The sequence below is a fragment of the Magnolia sinica genome, chromosome 3 (genome assembly GCF_029962835.1).
Source record: "Magnolia sinica isolate HGM2019 chromosome 3, MsV1, whole genome shotgun sequence".
Taxonomy (NCBI): domain Eukaryota; kingdom Viridiplantae; phylum Streptophyta; class Magnoliopsida; order Magnoliales; family Magnoliaceae; genus Magnolia; species Magnolia sinica.
Window position 1 is genome coordinate 10,001,117 of NC_080575.1, and position 18,000 is coordinate 10,019,116.

An 18,000-nucleotide genomic window follows, 5' to 3' on the forward strand; every position below is an offset into this window, starting at 1 on the left:
ACTCCTAAGTTCTCTTGAATGTGTTCATTTCTAATTCTATCCTTGCTCACCTTGCTTCTCATCCATCTCAACATCCTCCTTTTAGCTACACCCATCCTATGAACATGTTGTTCCTTAACTGCTCAATGTTTTGTCCCACAAAGCATAGCTGGTCTTATAGCTATACTATAAAATTTCCCTTTCAGTTTGAGTGATACACGATGATCACATAAAACTCTAGAGGCACATCTCAAATATCTCCCACTTTGCTTGAATTCTATGGGCCATAGGCTCATATCCTTCTCAATCTCTCCACTCTCATGAATTATTGATCCAAGGTATTGAAAGTGGTTCTTTTTTGGAAACTTATTCATCAACAATCTTAACTAATTACTCATTTTCGCTCCTATTGTTAGTAAAATTGCACCCTGTATGCTTTATTTTAGTTCGACTAATTTTAAATCCGTTAGATGTGAAAGAACCCCTGTATAAATCTAGATTGTGTGTTTGTGTCTATTTTTTTGAAAGATGATGCATGTTATTAAGGTACACGACAAAGAAAAAGAAAAAACAAAACAAAAAGAAACAAAAAAAAAAAAGGAAAAAAAAAAAAAAAGCACAACCCAAACAAAACAAACTTCCTAAACCACAAACTTAGGGAGCCCACTTGATTATCGACCCCGACCGCATAACCACTCAGATTGTGAAAGCAACAATTATTCCTTTGAGTCCAAATAGACTAAAAGATAGTGAGCATAGCAATCCTCCATTCAGGAGTACCAATTGATCCCCCTCCACCATAATGTTAGGATCAGAACAAGCTCCCAACTGAACTTGGTATCACCCAAGATTAGAAAATGTTGGACTAGACCACTTTGGAGAAAGAGCAATGGATGAATGGATTCTCCATAGATTCGTTGGCGCCTAGACACAACAGACAAGCGTCAGGCAACACGGAGTATCTCTAGCACAAATTATCAATAGTCAGAATCCTATTTCTCTTAGCTAGCCATGCAAAGACAACTACTATCTTCGAAAGAACTTTGTAGGACCACACAAAGGCAATATGGCCTTTTGAATCTTCGAACTTCGATTGAGACAACATCAGGTAGAATGATTGCACTAAAAAAGTGCCTAACTTGTTGAAGCGCCAGATGAGCGAATCTTTCACACCCAAAGAGAGCGAAATCCCATGCAAGTAAGGAAGGAGAAGCCAGTTGTCGAATTCCAAATTACTTAAATCCAGACGAAAGGGAAGAACCCACTCCCCCAAGATCCTGGGGTGCGAAATAGCTTGCAACAGAGATATCTACCACAGGGCAGCGACAAGCAAGGGTAGGGAAAGACGATCTGAGCGAAGAGTCCCCACCCCAAACATCCTCCCAAAATCTAAATGTGGTCCCCTCGCTGAAGAGAATGGACTGTTATGTCAAGCGCTTAAATATCATTCAACAAAGAATCCATCTCAAGCTCCCTCAAGCCAAGTACTTTCTGCTTCTAGGACATAAGCTTAACTTTCAGCATTTTCAACTTCTTAAATAACCTGAAACCCACACGATCCTCAACTTTGAAAGAAGATTGCCACTTAGAGACCAAGAATTGAAAACCCTTGGCATCGATCCATGCCAACTAGAATCTGTAAGGCTTGGGCCCACGGTTAATTTCCTTCCCCCCCCCCAATCATCTTGTCAATCAAAACTATGTCATCTGCAAACAACATACACCAGGGGATCCCTTCTTGCAAACGCCTTGTTAACTTGTCCATAACCAATGCAAAAAGATATGGGCTCAATGTCGACCCATGGTGCAAGCATACAATAATTGGGAACTCAATTGTCTCTCCAGAAGTGGTCCTCACATTTGTATCACTCCCTCATATATATATATCCTTAATCATTTTAACATATCCTCTCAAAACTCCTTTCTTTCCCAACATCCATTAGATTAAATCTCCATGGACCTTATCTATGCTTTCTCTAATCATAAAGACAATGTGGACAAGTGCATTGATTCCCGCCACAGACAAAAGATTAGCGGGTTGGTTTGCAAACTAGACTTGGAAAAGGCATATGATCACGTCGATTGGAATTTCTTGGATTATATGTTAGATTAGTTGGGGTGTGGTCACAAGTGGAAAGGTCGGATGAAGGTGTGCGTGTAGTCCACCCACTTTTTTGTTCTGGTCAATGGGGTGCCTTAAGGTTTCTTTAAGGCCTCGAGGGGTCTAAGGCAAGGAGATCCCCACTTGCCCCACCTCTTTGTCGTTGTAGGGGAGGCCTCAAGTACAGTGCTTCACAGAGGGGAGGTTAATGGTCTTATTTCAAGTTTCAAAGTCATTGAGAATGACATTCAAGCTAGTCATCTTCAGTATGCAGATGACACACTACTTTTTTGCGATGCAGATACGACGTCAGTGGATTATTTACGCAAGATTTTGGTTTGCTTTAAAGCTATATCGGGGCTCAAGATTAATGAGGCTAAAAGTGAGATGCTTGGGATTCATGTCTCAGATGATGAATTACAGCAGTTGGCTTTCGTTTTTAGTTGTAAATCAAGCTCTTTTCTATCATGCTACTTGGGTCTTCCTCTTTGCATAGGAAAGTCAGCCAAGCATCTATGGGTGAGGGGTATTGAGAGAATTGAGCGGAAGCTCATTAATTGGAAGTGTCAGACCCTATCTTTTGGCGGTTGGTTAACCCTCTTAAAAATTGCTTTCTCCAACATGCCGGTTTTTTTTTACGTCCATTTTCAAATGCCCTAAGTTAGTGCTCGGTGAAATTGAAAAAATGAGAAGAGACTTCCTTTGGAGAGGGGCTAATGAGGTCACAAGTTCCATCTTCCTAAAATGGGGGGATGTTTGCAAGCTTATTTTGGAAGGGGGAGTGGGGCTTAACGAATTGTGTCTTTTCAATACTGCGCTTCTTGGTAAGTGGCTTTGGAAATTGGGCTCTTCAAAAGGGCTTGGTTAGATGTTATTGTTAGCAAGTATGGAAGGCAACAGGAGGGTTGGACGATTAAATCCTCCTCCCTATTGGGTACCCATGGTTTGGAAGGCGATAGCGGCTACTAAGTATCTCTTTCAGCAGGGTGTTGCTTTCAATCTTGGTGATGGGAAGCACATTCGATTTTGGGTGGCTGTGTGGTGTGGGGATAAGTCGTTCCAAGTTATGTTCCCTATAATTGCGATGTTAGCCATGGACCATTTCGCCCCTATTCAGAGGTGCTGCTACTTTTGTGGCAAGTCAGTTGTGTAGAGTCCTAATTTCTAAAGGAATATGACGGATGTAGAAATTGTGAAATTACTGCAACTATTGGATCTCCTTAACAGTGCTTCCCCTTCGAATCAAGAAGAAGACTTTATGATCTGGTCCGCTCATAGCTCTAGTAGATTCTTCATGTGCTTCTTATCGATTCTCTCTAAAGGACTACCCCCGCCCACTCACTCTTTCCTCCACTGGTTTTACGGGGCTCTACCTCGGGTGGCCGTGTTCGTGTGGTTAGTGGCTAGGAAAAGAGTGCTGACAATTCACAACCTAGAGCGAAGGTCTCTCGTTCTTCCGAAAATTTGCCTTATGTGTATGGAGAGTGTAGAATCGATTAATCATCTTTTTATTCATTGTTCTTTTGCGCGGAAGGTATGGAGGTACTTCCTCAGGTCATCCAATATGCCTTCGGTTATGTTGGATTCAATGGAATCCCTTTAATGGGCAAGGCATGGGAGGAGTGGAAGGAAAGATGCTAAAGCGAAGTGGAGGGTTCTCCTTATGGCCATCCTTTGGGCTATCTGAAGAGAGCGGAATGGGCGGTGTTTCAGAAATGAGCTCTCCTTGGTTGAAAGGGTGGTGGGCATTATCAATGGATATGTCTTTGATTGGGTTTCAGTTGTTTAAGCACATGAGGCAGCTTTTCCATTTGCTTGTTTCTTCGTTTTTTTGGTTGTATTCTTTCTTGCCTTTGGCGAGTGTTTATATAAAAAAATTGTTACCTCTCAAAAAAATAAAAATAAATAAATAAATAATAATAATAAATAAAGACAATGTGGAGATCCTTCTTCCTCTTCCTATAGGAAGATAAGTAGGAAAAAAACTTTAGTGGTAGACGTCCCAGGCATGAAACCAAATTGATTTTCTAATATATTTGTCTCATGCCTTACTCTTTGCTTACTCACTATCTCCCAAAGTTTTATAGTAAGGCTCAGAAGTTTAATCCCACGATATTTAGTGCGGCTCTACATGTCTCCTTATTCTTATAAAATAGTACCACAGTACTTTTCCTCTATTCATTTGACATTTTCTTCAATCTTACGATCTTAGCGTTATTTTTATAGATCGTCAATTTTATCATAGACAACCTATATATGAGGGATCGGTTGATTAAGGGTAATCTTTTGGAGTGCTGCTCCTCAAATTGGTCCATATTTTCTGGTTATAAGTCAGCCACACACACACACACACTGATCCATAAAACCTCATAGAAATGCTCCTGTGGTTCCGAGGAGTTATAGAATGCTGTTAAAAGAGTTTGCTGCAATCATCATCAATGAGGTTATGAGGGAACTATGCAATAACACTGCAGAAGATGCCTTAACACCACTCCTTGGGCAGTTAAAATTGTCTAACCCTTACACGAGGATTTCTTTGACTTGGGCTTTTTTACTGATCTTTACTTACAAGTTACAAATAGTCTCAGAAAATGGGTTAGACAGAAAATAAACAGTTTTGGGGGCTAATATACAGTGAAGTAAGTTATTCTTTGAAGCATTCATCCGAGTCATCTTTCACCTGATGACCTTTTTCTAAGAAACAGGGCATCCAAAGATATTCAATTGTTCTACAAAAGCAAGAATTTGATCATATGCAACATCTTGTCATGTAACATACCATGGAGAAGCAACTAACTAGGAACATGGTTTGGCTTAAATAATGTCATATAATATATCAATGGAAGTCACTGGAGAGGACTTCCATTCATCCTATTGACCACACATTTCATTATGCTTGCTGCATTTTATTTGTATTCCTCAAAACCAAAAAAAAAAAAAAAAAAAACAAAAACAAAAAACAAAAAACAAAAAAGAAGGAAAACAGGTCTTATTATATTCCATCTCCTTTTGCCCTTTTTCTCTGCTGTTAATCAGGTTATTTTGTTTGACTGACACTGCATTGCTGTTGCCTATTTTCAGCTTGCTTAGGTACCAAGCCAAATCCAGGATTTCCTAGAAGAGGGGTTCTTTGCTATCAGGTATCTGTATTTAGATTGATGTGCATGCAAAAGGACTTCTTCTTCTTTTTTTTTCAACTTCATTGACATTCTAATTATCTAGAAATTCTATTATGGGTTTGAAATGCTTGTGTGTATGCATTTTACCGGGTTGAGTTTTTTAGTTTAGCTGACCTGGACAAACATAAAGTCGAGTTCTCAGGTTTTTTGACTGTCTTTTGAAAATTTGTAATGCAGCAGTCAAAACGTGTAGTTCCATGTATTAGATGTGTGATTAAAAATGATCAACAAATGCTATGATTTCTTGCACTGAAATTGGGGTCAGGGCCATGTCTCAGCTCCTTGTATTTCTTTGTTTCTCTTCTTAATGAAATCAATTTTCCATATATAAATTGTGGTATCTGCTAAATTACCTTATCCAGATAGATAAATATGGCCTCAAAATCTGAATCTGCATGGCAGTCTCTGCTGATTACCAAACTATAATGTGGGAACTGCATTTACCTATTTGCCTTCTGATAAAACATATCCATTAGAATTTGTAACATCAAATGTGGAGCTCCTGATTTTCTCTGGGAAAACATTGACATCTTCCAATCTGCATGACACACTTTCTTGAGGGGTTAGAAACTTTTGTGACGTGGACATATAGATGAGATAGGGCAAATTTTCTGATGCACCCTTATATTTTTCTCCTAATTAAACTAATAAATTTATACTTCTCCTAATTAAGTACGTACCCATTATGAATTTTTTTACTCTTTTATGCATCTCCTCTTTAGGGCCAAACTGCCCCTTTTTATTTTCTCCAAGCAACTAGTGATTGCTGATGTCCATTCTATACAAGTGGGTCCCATGGTTTGTTAATATAGACAATTGATCTTATCTCGCTCACTGCAGATAGGGAATGTATCAAAACTCTTTCAGCTTTGAAAATCCCAGACATCCAATGTCCGGCCTTCTCTGGACCATTGTTTTTTCTCTTAATCATCTATTTATAGGCCACTTATCTAAGCATTAGTAACATTTGATCTTTAACTTCTTTTTTTTTTTGCAGAATTCCCATCTGTAGGGCCTATAAGATGAACTGTTTGGATTATCAAACCATGGGCACTGTTTTATATTTTGGTGCATCAAGACGCTATTCACGTTATGATGGATCAGGAAAATTATTCAATGAAGAATTATACGCCTAATGCATCAGAACATGGATAGCTTCATGATGCAATTGCAATTTAATTTAGGTTGCCTGTGTGCCATGTGCATTTTCTTGATGCGAGGTTATCAAATATCACACTGCCACTGAAAGTTTTTCTCCTTTCCCCAAACCTTCATCTCTGGGAAAGCAATGTGATAGAGACATCCCAATGATAATATGGGGCTTGTAAAGTCCACATGCATTTATGCAGCACATCTACACGCCACTTATATGCAGTGTGGAACAAATGCGAGGTCCAAATCATCCATCATATAGCCCCCACAATCCGGTCAACCTTGAAAATTTAAATAAAAAATAAAAAATCAGGCCAATTGGCGTATCAGGCTGGGCACATTTTTCATAACAAATGGATGGCTGAACATAATTTGGCCAAGTTTTCAAAGCTATCTGCTGTTTTAAAACTCTGGTTCACCTGATTAGTCAGTGTTCTGTTTTTAATACTTCGACGCCATCCATCGATTTGTATGTGAAGCTTGGTGTGCCTCAATAATTTACAACTATGCTCAATTCAATGGTTGAGCATTAGAGCAAGGCATTGAGAGAGGAGCCTGGAGTGTGAGACAGCTTGTCGAGCATTTGGCATCTTCGATAAGTGTATGAAGGTAATGACTAAAGGTAGGATGTTAAGAGATGTGACAAATGTAAGGGTGTGGATCATGCTTCTTTTTATTTTGTTTATCCCAAGCTGTAATGCATCCTTTGACATTATCTACCACCCTGACACCCTCTACATCTATCAAATTGTATTTGAAGTAACCATAGCAATATCAGTGAAATATGGTCAACTTGCACCATGAATGTATTCCCTAATGAAAACTATATGCACCCAGAAAATGTCCCTAAGGGTATGATGGGAATACACTTAGCTTACACCAAAAAGACACCAAGCGATGTAAGAATTTGACGAGCACACGTACCCAAAACCTGTGCAAGCTTGTGTTTGTTCCTGATAACCTTGTTGCATGTGTTCGTCTCATGGACAAACAAAACATGAAGCTGTCTTAATATGATGGCAAGCTTCTTTTAGACATCTGGGTATCAACTGGTTCGCAACCATTATGGTTAGTATTCTCGTTCTGTCAATTTAGATTTTCTCAGATGCCATGACATGCCACTTGGTCAAGGCTTGAAATACTTGAGAACATACTCTGCCAAAAATCTTTCTCGTCTGTGGTAGCTCAGTCATGTTATCGAAAGCAAGAAATTGAATATGTGGGATGCAAGGATCCAGGGCTAGCTACTCAAGGCTTGAAATACTTCAGAACATACTGTGTCTAAAATCTGTCTCGTCTGTGGGAGCTCAGTCATGTTATATAAAGCAAAAAATTGGATATGTGGGATGGAAGGATCCAGGGCCAGCAATGTACCATGCTGTTGGTCACTATGATGCCCTGGTGCTATTGTTCCATTTGTCCTTGTAGTGTTGCAAGCCGAAACAGTGCTGTTGCTAGAGGTGGCATGATAGCTTCATGATTGTATTGGCAATGCAGATGGGAGGACTACAACACAATTTCTCTCCAATCTTTTGGAGAAGCATAAATTTCACCTCCTGAAATGGTAGGAGGTATGTAAACCAGCCGATCAAGGAAGAGCAGGAATTAGGAACTTAGAGAAGATGAATCTGGCGCTATTAAGCAAATGAGTGTGGATATTCAGGGTAGAATTGGGAGTTAGGTGGAGAGAGTTGCTGGGTAGAAAGTATGGGGTGGTGGGCTAAATCTTCTTGGCTATATTGTGCCTATTATTTGTGAAAGTTGGTGGCATCACTAAAACATCAGGTATGGAAAGGAATTGGGTTAAGTTTGGGGGATGGAAAAATAACAAATTTTGGGAGGATAAATGAGTGGGAGATATTAAACCCCCCAGAAGGAATCTCGGATGATGAAGAGGTGGAAGAGTTTGTTTGTCTCATGCCAGGTGCTTCACACGATGTCAACGCATCATGCAAGTGCCGATTCGCTTAGATGGTTGAAAGACAAATCAGGTACTTTCTCAGTGAAATCCTTCTATTGCTGGATAAGTGGTGGGAGTGAAGTTGCCGGGTTATGTCCGACGAAGTTTGTACGGGGATACGGCGCTCCATTGAAGGTGGCGGCGTTTGCTTGGCTAGTGGGGAGAAATAAGGTGCTAACTATTGACAGTCTTTGCAAAAGGAATCTATGCCTTCCGAATATCTGCTTGCTCTACTTTGAAAATGCATACTTTGTGGATCATCTTTTCATTCATTGCTCTTTTGCAAGAGCAGTTTGGAATGATTTTTTTTTTCAATTGTTTGGAGTAATGTGGGTGTTTCTAGGTTCAATAGATGCTTTTTTGCTATCATGGCACGGTGGAGGTAATGGGAAAAGGGGGGCAAAAATATGGAGACTGGATATGTTGGCAGGGCTACGGGGTCTATGGACAGAGAGGAATGAGCTATGTTTTAGGAATCATAAAGGGAAACCATAGATGTGTTCAGTAGTGCTAAAGGTCAGGTTGTGGAATGGGCTTTGGCTAAAAATCTCTATTGCCATTTCCCAGTTTCATGGCAGTCTTTGTAAATTCCTGTGTAGTTGTATTTTTGGCTTCGGCCTTTTATTAATGAAATCATCATTGTTCAAAAAAATCCTCTTCCTCCCCTTTAATAAAATTATGTGATTTCTCAGAAAAAAAAAAAAAAAAAAGGAAGATTCCAAAGGCTTCTTCATTCTAAACCTATTTCTTCTCCTCGTTGCTGCTTTTGCAATTCAATAGCATTCATATCTTTGTGTATAATTCACTAATTTTAATTTCCTTTTTTTTTTTTCAAGTTGTTTTATTCTTGTAAATGTGTATGAATAGTTTCAGGCTTTATTTTGAAAATGGCAAGAGGTACAAGGGCCCGACGTAGGCTTTCTTCCCGTCAATCCAGGCCAACCCCATACCCATTACCATCATACAGTTGGAAGGGTCTTGAGAAGGAAGCGATCCAGAAGAACTCATCCAAAGCTTTGGAGAAAGACTGGGAAGACGCTACCTGTTCAGTGTGCATGGAATTCCCTCACAATGCTGTACTGCTGCTTTGTTCATCTCATGACAAGGGCTGCCGACCATACATGTGCGGCACCAGTTATCGCTATTCCAATTGCCTTAATCAGTTCAAGAAGGCATACACAAAAGTTATGTCACCCCCCCATAGTCAGGTTCAAGACGATCTATGGCATGAATCAGCAGAGAACTCAAGTGTCGGTTTAGGTGCTGGCTGGCCAAATGAAAAACATGTGGTTACGGAGCTTGCGTGCCCCTTGTGCAGAGGGCAGGTAAAGGGATGGACGGTGGTTGAAGCTGCACGTGAATATCTCAATGCCAAGAGGAGGAGCTGCATGCAGGATGACTGCTCATTCGCTGGTACATACAAAGAGCTCAGAAAGCATGGGAGGGCGGAACACCCATCTGCACGGCCACGTGAGGTGGACCCTGTACTCGAACAGAAATGGAGTAGGCTTGAGCGTGAGAGAGAGTGCCATGACGTGATCAGCACTATAAGATCATCGATGCTAGAGGCAATGGTGTTAGGGGATTATGTGATAGAGGGGGGACGTCTAGGCTTCCATACGGATGAGGGACAAGTTGATGAAGATGGGAATTATGAGATGGGTGTGGAGGAGAGCAATTGGCTCAATGTCCTCTTCCTCTTGCAAGCATTTGGGTCCACCGGGAATGCAAGTTTCAGGTCACGCCTTAGGCAGCTTGAGAGGGGTCACCGCACATTGGAGGAAGGGGGCACTGGCAGCAGCCCACCCATTCCTAGCACTAGGGATGGTGTTGCTGCTACATTTGAAGGAGAGGGTGTTTCTCCAGCTAGTCAAGGGAGAGTATTGGGCTTGGGGAGGTCTGAAAGGCGGCAGCGGCGTAGGAGCCGGCAGAGATCAGTAATAGATGTGAGCCGAAGAAAATGGAAAAGATAAGGCGGGGCAGCCAGGCATAAGTTGGTTTGTCATTTGGCAGAAATGTGAAATGATGCTGTCTTATTCCCAGTATAAACTTGGATTTGCCCACCATTTTATCAAGTCTGGAATTGGTGATGTTAATGACTGATGTCAGTCTGTTGTTTCTGTTTCTAATCTATAGTCGCTGTATGGTTTTCTCCTGTTTATTGTAATTAGCATATGATGTTTTCCTCGTGTAGCATTCATCACCTGGTAAAATCTGTGTTTAGTGTTCAAATAATTCCGTCTGCCATTTATTATTTCACAAGCCTAAGGTTGGATGAGAAAGATATAAAAGTCTGACACCACTAATAAAAATCTTGATTCCTGAACATGCTTGTTGTTAGGAAAAAAAAAATCTGATCACGTTCATGCTAGTGGATCTACAGATTGCCAACCAGCAGAGGAATGGTTGGGGCAAAAAAAAAGGAGCGTGCACATTCTAATGTTGTTAAAATCGATAGATTGGACGGTTAGGTCAGCATTGGGACTACAGATTATCATGCGATATGACCCATTCATGACAGGACACATCCAGGAGGGAATGGTGGAGATTGCTGCCTAACATGCTCATTACCACATACCAAAAGATCAGACATCACATAGATGCCTTGTTATGGGCAGAGTACAGTGTGGGCCACCCAAGAGACAAATACATTGATATAATGTCTGATATTTTTGGTTCACAATTGAATTCATCATTTCACCATCTTCAAAACACAATCGCAAGACATCCACCAGAAACATGCTATGTTTGTTTCACTGCTTAGTATATAAACTGTTTCCAAGATTTCACCAGATGGGGCTAATTTCCAGAATTTTCCCATAAAAAATCACCCTTTGGGAAGATAAATAGGCATTTGCCAAAAGAAAAGGACAAAAAAAGAACCACGGGAAGAATCTCCCAAAAAAAAAAGAGAGAACATTACAACAACAGCAGGATGTGCATCAGATAAAAAGCTTCCAATCTGCATCTTGCATGCCTCACATGAGCTGCAGGAATCCTTGATTTGGCTTATAGGGGCTTGCCTGTCATTATACCCATACCAGCCAACCGAAATTGAAACTGCACCCATGAAGTTCCAATCTTTCGACAGTGATCAAAGGTGCTGTATTGAAGACCGCAAGCAAATGCAGTAATAGAACTGCCAAAGATGATCACGAGATTCTGATTCAGTTCTATTATGTTTGGGGAAAAATTTTCCACCCAACAAAATCTAGAGGAAAAATATAGCATTCTTGATCCAATAATATGCACATTATACTTGGGTTTGCAGTTTTCAGCAAGGGGGCCAAGGGTTCACCCATCCAAATATTGGCTGTTGAGTCCCACCATTTCTGTGCCCCAAAAATCACCAAAATAGTCCGATCCTAACCTTTTAATTTGTGTTCTGCAAAATGGTTGAGAAGAGAAATATAGCAACAGTCCATAGCCCGAGATTGTTGGCAAGGACACCTTACCTGGGAAATTTTCAGTGAATGGTCCAGTCCATCCATGTTAGGTAGCATTAGACCAACAGTCTTGTCCATCCATGTTAGGTAGCAATAGACCAACAGTCTTGATAACTGTGAACCATCACCTTGTTCTACCAACTGAAAACCAAGTACTATGCACCTCTAGAAACAACGCCATAGGCACTCTCAAAAAACCTCTAGAAACAACGCCATATGCACTCTCAAAAAACGCTCCAAAGCAATAGCATCTAGAGCCATGTGTTTAAGCAGTTTCAGAGTGCAACTCGCCTGGAGACAAAAATTAAAAAACCAGTATGACTCAGCCCCAACTAATTTCTACTTGTTCGGAGTGGTTCTGACTCAGGCTGGGTTTTGGCTCTGACTTGCCCAGTGACTACTGACTCATTTCATCGCCCACTGAAACTAATTAGTCAACTTGGTATGGAACAATATTCAGACCCATGACCCATACAAAGCAAAACACATAAATCCTCAACGAACAAAAGAGACAGCAAAGGATCAAATGCAGCCAAATAAAATTTAATATCCAGCCTCATTTACCTTGGATCATCGGAAGTTGATGAACATGTTGCTTAAGCCCGTTTGTTGTTATGCGGAGAAACTGGGCCCATTGAAGTTGGCAGTGGCCTCCTCCCGAACGGATGGTCTAATAACTCAGATACAGAGGGTCGATCTTCTGGTTCAACTTGTAAGCATTTTTGGATGAAATCCCTTGCTTCTCTTGACAGAGAATTAGGAACAGGTGGCGGTTCTCCATGACCAAACCTATATAATGCTTGCATCTGTCACATCACAGAACCATTTAAGTCCTTCCAATCAGCATTCTAGAGAGGGGTGCAGAGCACCATTTGTGTGGTTGTTTTAGTGAGAAGGAGATTTAACTAAATTATCAAATGTGAGGCAACAGCTGAAAGTTAATATCCAAGAGATTTGAGTGCTTTAAAGAAACAACGGCCAACTAACAAATCACATCACGCATTCAAGAGTTAACAATAGGCACTCTTAACAGCTCTCATCTGTCGTAAGCATTCAAATTAATCAGTTTCAGCCCGTCAGCCAACCACAAAAGCAGGCGAGTAAGCCTGACAGCCTGCAAGTCGTAGAGCCTATACCAAGGTCGAGCCTTCATGATTTCTTCTGTTGAAAGTTATAGTCCACGGTGCAACAATGTAATAGCATCCATGGGGAGGAAAGAGGGCTAAAATACAAATGGCCACTGTGGCATATGGATTGCACAGAATTGTGGATGACAATCCTGGCACCAACTCAATATGCAGAAAGCAATGCGGCAACACAAACAGCAACAAGGGTTGAGTTGACACCTAATGGCTTTTGACAAAGATTGGCCACTCGAACAAATTTGTGGTTTCACACATGCCAATCAAACCATGTAAGAACAAAATGTACTCGATGGAGTGTGCTCATCACTCCAAAAACAATGGTCCAACTAGCAGTGCCAATCATAAAACCGAATTTGGTGAGGTCAGGCAATTCTGATCCATGATTGAAATACCAATAACTGGAGACAATCAGACATCTAAAATCTGAACATTGACTGGCCAAGGTGGTCCATGGGAAGCACAAATTGCATACCACATAAAGCAGGACACGGTGTGGAAGGGCCGTTATTGACCGCAGGGTAAGGTCAAGATTGCATACCGGATGAACAGTAGAATGCGCCAACTGTAACATGTACTTGAACCAAAAAGGGGAAAAGCACAATTTTAGGACCTGGATCGTAAACCTGGTTTGGAGCTAGGGAGAAGATAGAGTTTCAATTAGCCCAACAAAAAGGTAATGAAGGGGCATTTTCACACCGGGCTTGAGTGGGGTGGCATGTGGGATGCAAGGGCACACTCGGGGTGGGCGGCCTGTGTAAAGTAGGTAGCTTGTGTGAGGCGGAACCCATGTGATGTGAGGGCCATGAGGGGGGTTCGGCCAAGGTCCTAACGCATAGAATGTGGGGCCTGGGCTATGAGATAAAGGGATTGATTCGCAATACTCTATCAGTTCGAGTTTTTAGAGCAAGTGATTAGTTGTCCTACATCAAAGTGGTATCATAGGGGAGGTCTCGTGTTCAAGACTCCTCACCGGGGGTAATTAATGCAGGGGCATTTTCACACCGGGCTCGAGTGGGGTGGCCTGTGGGTTGCAGGGGCACACTTGAGGTGGGCGGGGATTGCTTCTTTTAGATTTTTAATTAAAGTTGTGCTTAGTTGCCCAAATATCGCGAAATTTTATGATATTTTGTATCTGATTAATAATGAAATTTAATGATATTTGATGCAACCAAACACAACCTAAAATAATAGAAAAAATAAGCAAAGATTAAGCATAAAGGTAAAGAAAGAGGCAACTTAACTGATTTAATACTATTGCTTATATTATTTTATTAAAATTGTTGAAAAGATTGACTAAAATCATTGAAAAGATTAACTAACTTTTATTAAGCTATACTACATAGCATGAGCTACACACTACATGGCGAAGCTATTTAAAATAAATTCTTTAAAGAGTATCAACCCTAACACTGGAAGGCCCCAAGCATGATGGTTTTCAGTTCACCATTTCCATCTCTTACAACTCCACTGATCCGGACGCCCAGATTTCCAATTAAGCTTCAGTCTGAACCAATCAGTGTTTAAGTTCTGAACCAAGTTGCAGATAAGGAATAGAAAGTCCAAATTTTTTGGTGCAATGCTGATTGCTGAGTTTTGATTGGAGACTTCTTTCGATCATAAGAAGAATGGATTCTGAAGGAAACCAGTGCAAAGCTAATATACCATCTGCTTCCAGTTGTCCTGTGAATGCTTCAGCAGGGACTAGGATATGCGTGTTGACATTTCTCTCTTCAGAAGAAAGATCAGTTTCAAGGGCTCAATTTCCCACTTTGCATACAGCTTACAAAAATACGTTTGCACATCACTTAAAAAGAAGAAGAAGAAGTTGACAAGAGAGTATGTAAGAGCCTTCTAATGTCGGCATCTCAGTCCTTGGATGCATAGACAACATTAACCAATCAAAAACTCTGAGAATGACAAGTTGCATATTACTTTTTCAGCACTCCCTAGTGGAACCTGGTTAACAAAATTTTGGAGAGGTGCTGGTCCATAGTAAAAATGTTTCAATCAAGATATAAGAGGCTATAACAGGTTCTTCAACACACTTAGTATCCACCCCGGCGAATGCTTAGTTAACATCCACACCAGTAAACGTGTCACATGTATGCAACATCTGAGGCATGCATAAGGTGGCATCAGTTTTGTGAATAGACCAGCAATTTTACTGCAATTAATGCCATAGAACTGTTAATTTTAAATCTTAAGGTTACCAAAATGAAACTGATTACTCTAGGTAATTGTAGCTTTAAATCAACAGTTTCCTCAATGTTTTATAATTTGTACTACTCAATCAGAAGCTAGAAGTTTGCAGAAGCCAGAAAAGTGTTGCTTTTGATCCAGGTAAGACGCAATTCAAATAAAAACCAAATAGAATCTCACAGAAAAAGAAAGGACTGTTTTACTATTACATCCTAAAGTATGCTGTGATATCCATGAACAAGTAAATTAGTGCAAGGAGCAAAAGAAATTGGCTAGACTCATATCACACGAAAATATCATAACTTATTGAAGATACATTACTCACCCATTCAAATTGAGAGTAGGGATGAGTACGGGTTAACATCTCTAAGACACTGCAACCAAGGCTCCAAATATCAGCTGCAAGCCCATAGGTCTTTCGAGGATTGACCACCTGTAGAAGTGCACAAACTTGATTGGGACAAAATGCTAACAATATACGCATGCACAATGTGTTTCCTCATCTCAAAGTAAAGGCGACTCTATTCACAGGGCCCGTCCAGCTGAGAGAACCTCCTCCCAGTCGAGATTTGTTGAAGGATTCGAAGTAATAAGAAATATGCCCATGACGATAAGCTGACAGATCATTCTAAGTACAGCGTCCTTATTTTCACAGTGTGAATAGAAACTACTAAGTATTGGTGTCCAGCAAATATTGTTGAAGGAGACGATCAGTAGCATGTTGAGTGAGAAGAAAGGTCTATCAGAGAGTGAAATTATCAATTGGTTGCTAATCCACACATCAGCCATCGGCAATTTGAACATTAAAAAAATAATATATAAAAAAAACCCTGCATGAAGAACTGTTTGGTTCTTTCAAGACACTTCAAACACTCTAATACTTGAATCTCCACTGTAATGATTCTACACTTGCATGACAATAGGATCCCAAATTTCAGGAAACTGTTTTATAGTTCTTTACAATTATTTAAGGGGACTCTTTTTGAGTGATCGAGGTGAATTTTTATAAAATGGCTTAAGCTCGGCAATGGTTTTCATGTCCTTAAAACACTTTTCACTTGAATTATGGGATTTTATGTACAATTACTTGATAACTGTTCTTTGAAGAAAAAAAAAATGGATCTTTTCAAAATGTGAATTGAATTAAAAGAATTTTAGGCACTACAAGAAGCTTCTTCATGTTGAAGGAAGCATTGTGTACTGGAGTGAAGGTGAGAGAGGAGTGGTAATGTAGGGGCATTTTCACACCGGGCTCGAGTGGGGTGGCCTGTGGGATGCAGGGGCACAATTTGGGTGGGCGGCGTGAGGCGAGACCCATGTGCCCACGAAGGGAGGGGGGGTTCGGCCGGGACCTAACCTGATGTAGAGCGGGTCGCGGACAGTTTCATGGCCAAGATGAATCAGAAAAGGCCCGGTCGACGACAGAGGTGATCTGAACCGTCGGACCTTAGATCGGGCATATCTCGCAATCCGGAATGAGTTATCTGACGTAAAATGTATGATTTTGGGGTAGAACGAGCTACTTTAGCCAACCAACCCTGCTATGCCAGGTTACGCAAGCCGGATTTGCGAAAAACCGCTGGATCGACGGTCGTTTCCCTATTTTACTTTCATTTTTACTATAAATAGTAAGTTTTAGTTTGATTATAACTCTTCATCCGTTGGGCTTTAGGAGTTGCGCCCAACGTGAAAAGAGCTTAGAATAATTAGGAGAACGGTTTGGTGAAGCCAAATAGGACACTTACTATTTTTGGCCGAAAACCTTGCGCACTAGTAGACATCACGACCGTCTATAAATAGTAAGTTTACTATTTATAGTAAGTCGCGAATTCTAGGAGTTTTGGTTGTAGTTTGATTCTGATTTCTTTCCCATTGCTTGGTACCCCTATTTAAAGGGTTGTGAACTCGTTTTTATTCATTCATTAATCAATTTCAAATTTATTAGAATTTATTTCTATTTTCTGCTTTCTTTTCTCGTGGATTCGAGAAGTCTTTGTGAGGAGTCCAGAGAAGTTCCGTAGATTTGGAATAGTTATCCTCTTGAGGAAGACGGTGCTCGACCTCACGTCCTCCCCTGCGTCAGTTTGGTATCAGAGCGAGGTTTCTCCTCGGATCGATGGCTTCTAACGACGGGTCGGGCAACAATCCCATGGGCGGTGCTCCAAGGAATTTACCTTTAATGGCGGCAGCTTTCGAAGTAGCGCAATGAGAGAATCAGCAAGCCATACAAGGGCTACAAGCTTCCATCGATTGCATAGCGGATCTCTTGGCAGAAAACCTAAGGGCCTGTTTGGATGCCTATAAGTTCTTTTAAGTTGTAAGTGACTTACCTGTAAGTGACTTACAGGTGAAAGTTACTTACAGGTAACCTGTTTGGATGTAAGTTGTAAATCACTTACAGGTAAGTTACTTTTTCTGTTTGGATAACCTGTAAGTTACTTACAGGTAGAAAGCTATATATTCATATTGAGCATAGCTTAGATTGGGGAATCGTTCTAAATTGTTATAATCATATAAAAAAACATGGGATCAAATATGTTATTTTGTTAAGCCCATCAAGATGAATATTTGAGATAATTATTAAGCTAAACCAATCATCAAGTGGGCTATAAAAGTGGGCCCATGAATTCAAAAAATCTATAATATGGAGTAATAACTAAATTGAAGCATTGAGAATAAACTTAAAAACATTAATAGAAAATCTAATAATTAAATTACTTGCATTCCAACTGTGCAATCTGATGTAATTTCCAAGGGCCAGCACATCATCAATCCCACTCTATCATCAAAGTTTTTCTCATTCTCTAATGAGGAGTTTGATGCTCAGGATCTAAGATAT

The 18,000-nt window shown here is 40.5% G+C and overlaps 1 protein-coding gene and 1 pseudogene across 2 annotated transcripts; one reads left to right on the plus strand and one right to left on the minus strand.

Annotated features, from left to right (window-relative positions):
* LOC131239478 (uncharacterized) overlaps positions 1 to 17,588 on the minus strand; it is a 29,811-nt pseudogene extending 12,223 nt beyond the window's left edge.
* Positions 4,317 to 10,625, plus strand: LOC131239477 (uncharacterized). 2 transcript variants are annotated; one of them, XM_058237199.1, is made up of 2 exons: positions 4,317 to 5,220; positions 9,245 to 10,625. In XM_058237199.1, exon 2 carries the CDS (start codon positions 9,259 to 9,261, stop codon positions 10,342 to 10,344), a length of 1,086 nt encoding a protein of 361 aa, XP_058093182.1. In that variant the 5' UTR covers positions 4,317 to 5,220; positions 9,245 to 9,258; the 3' UTR covers positions 10,345 to 10,625. The 2 variants fall into 2 exon arrangements, with proteins under 2 accessions (XP_058093182.1, XP_058093181.1); XM_058237198.1 differs by having other exon boundaries at positions 4,319 to 5,220; positions 9,239 to 10,625.
* Positions 17,589 to 18,000: the final 412 nt, after the last annotated feature.

Excerpts from the sequence above, each read along its gene's own strand:
- LOC131239477 (XM_058237199.1), top strand. The coding sequence starts at position 9,259 with ATGGCAAGAGGTACAAGGGCCCGACGTAGGCTTTCTTCCCGTCAATCC.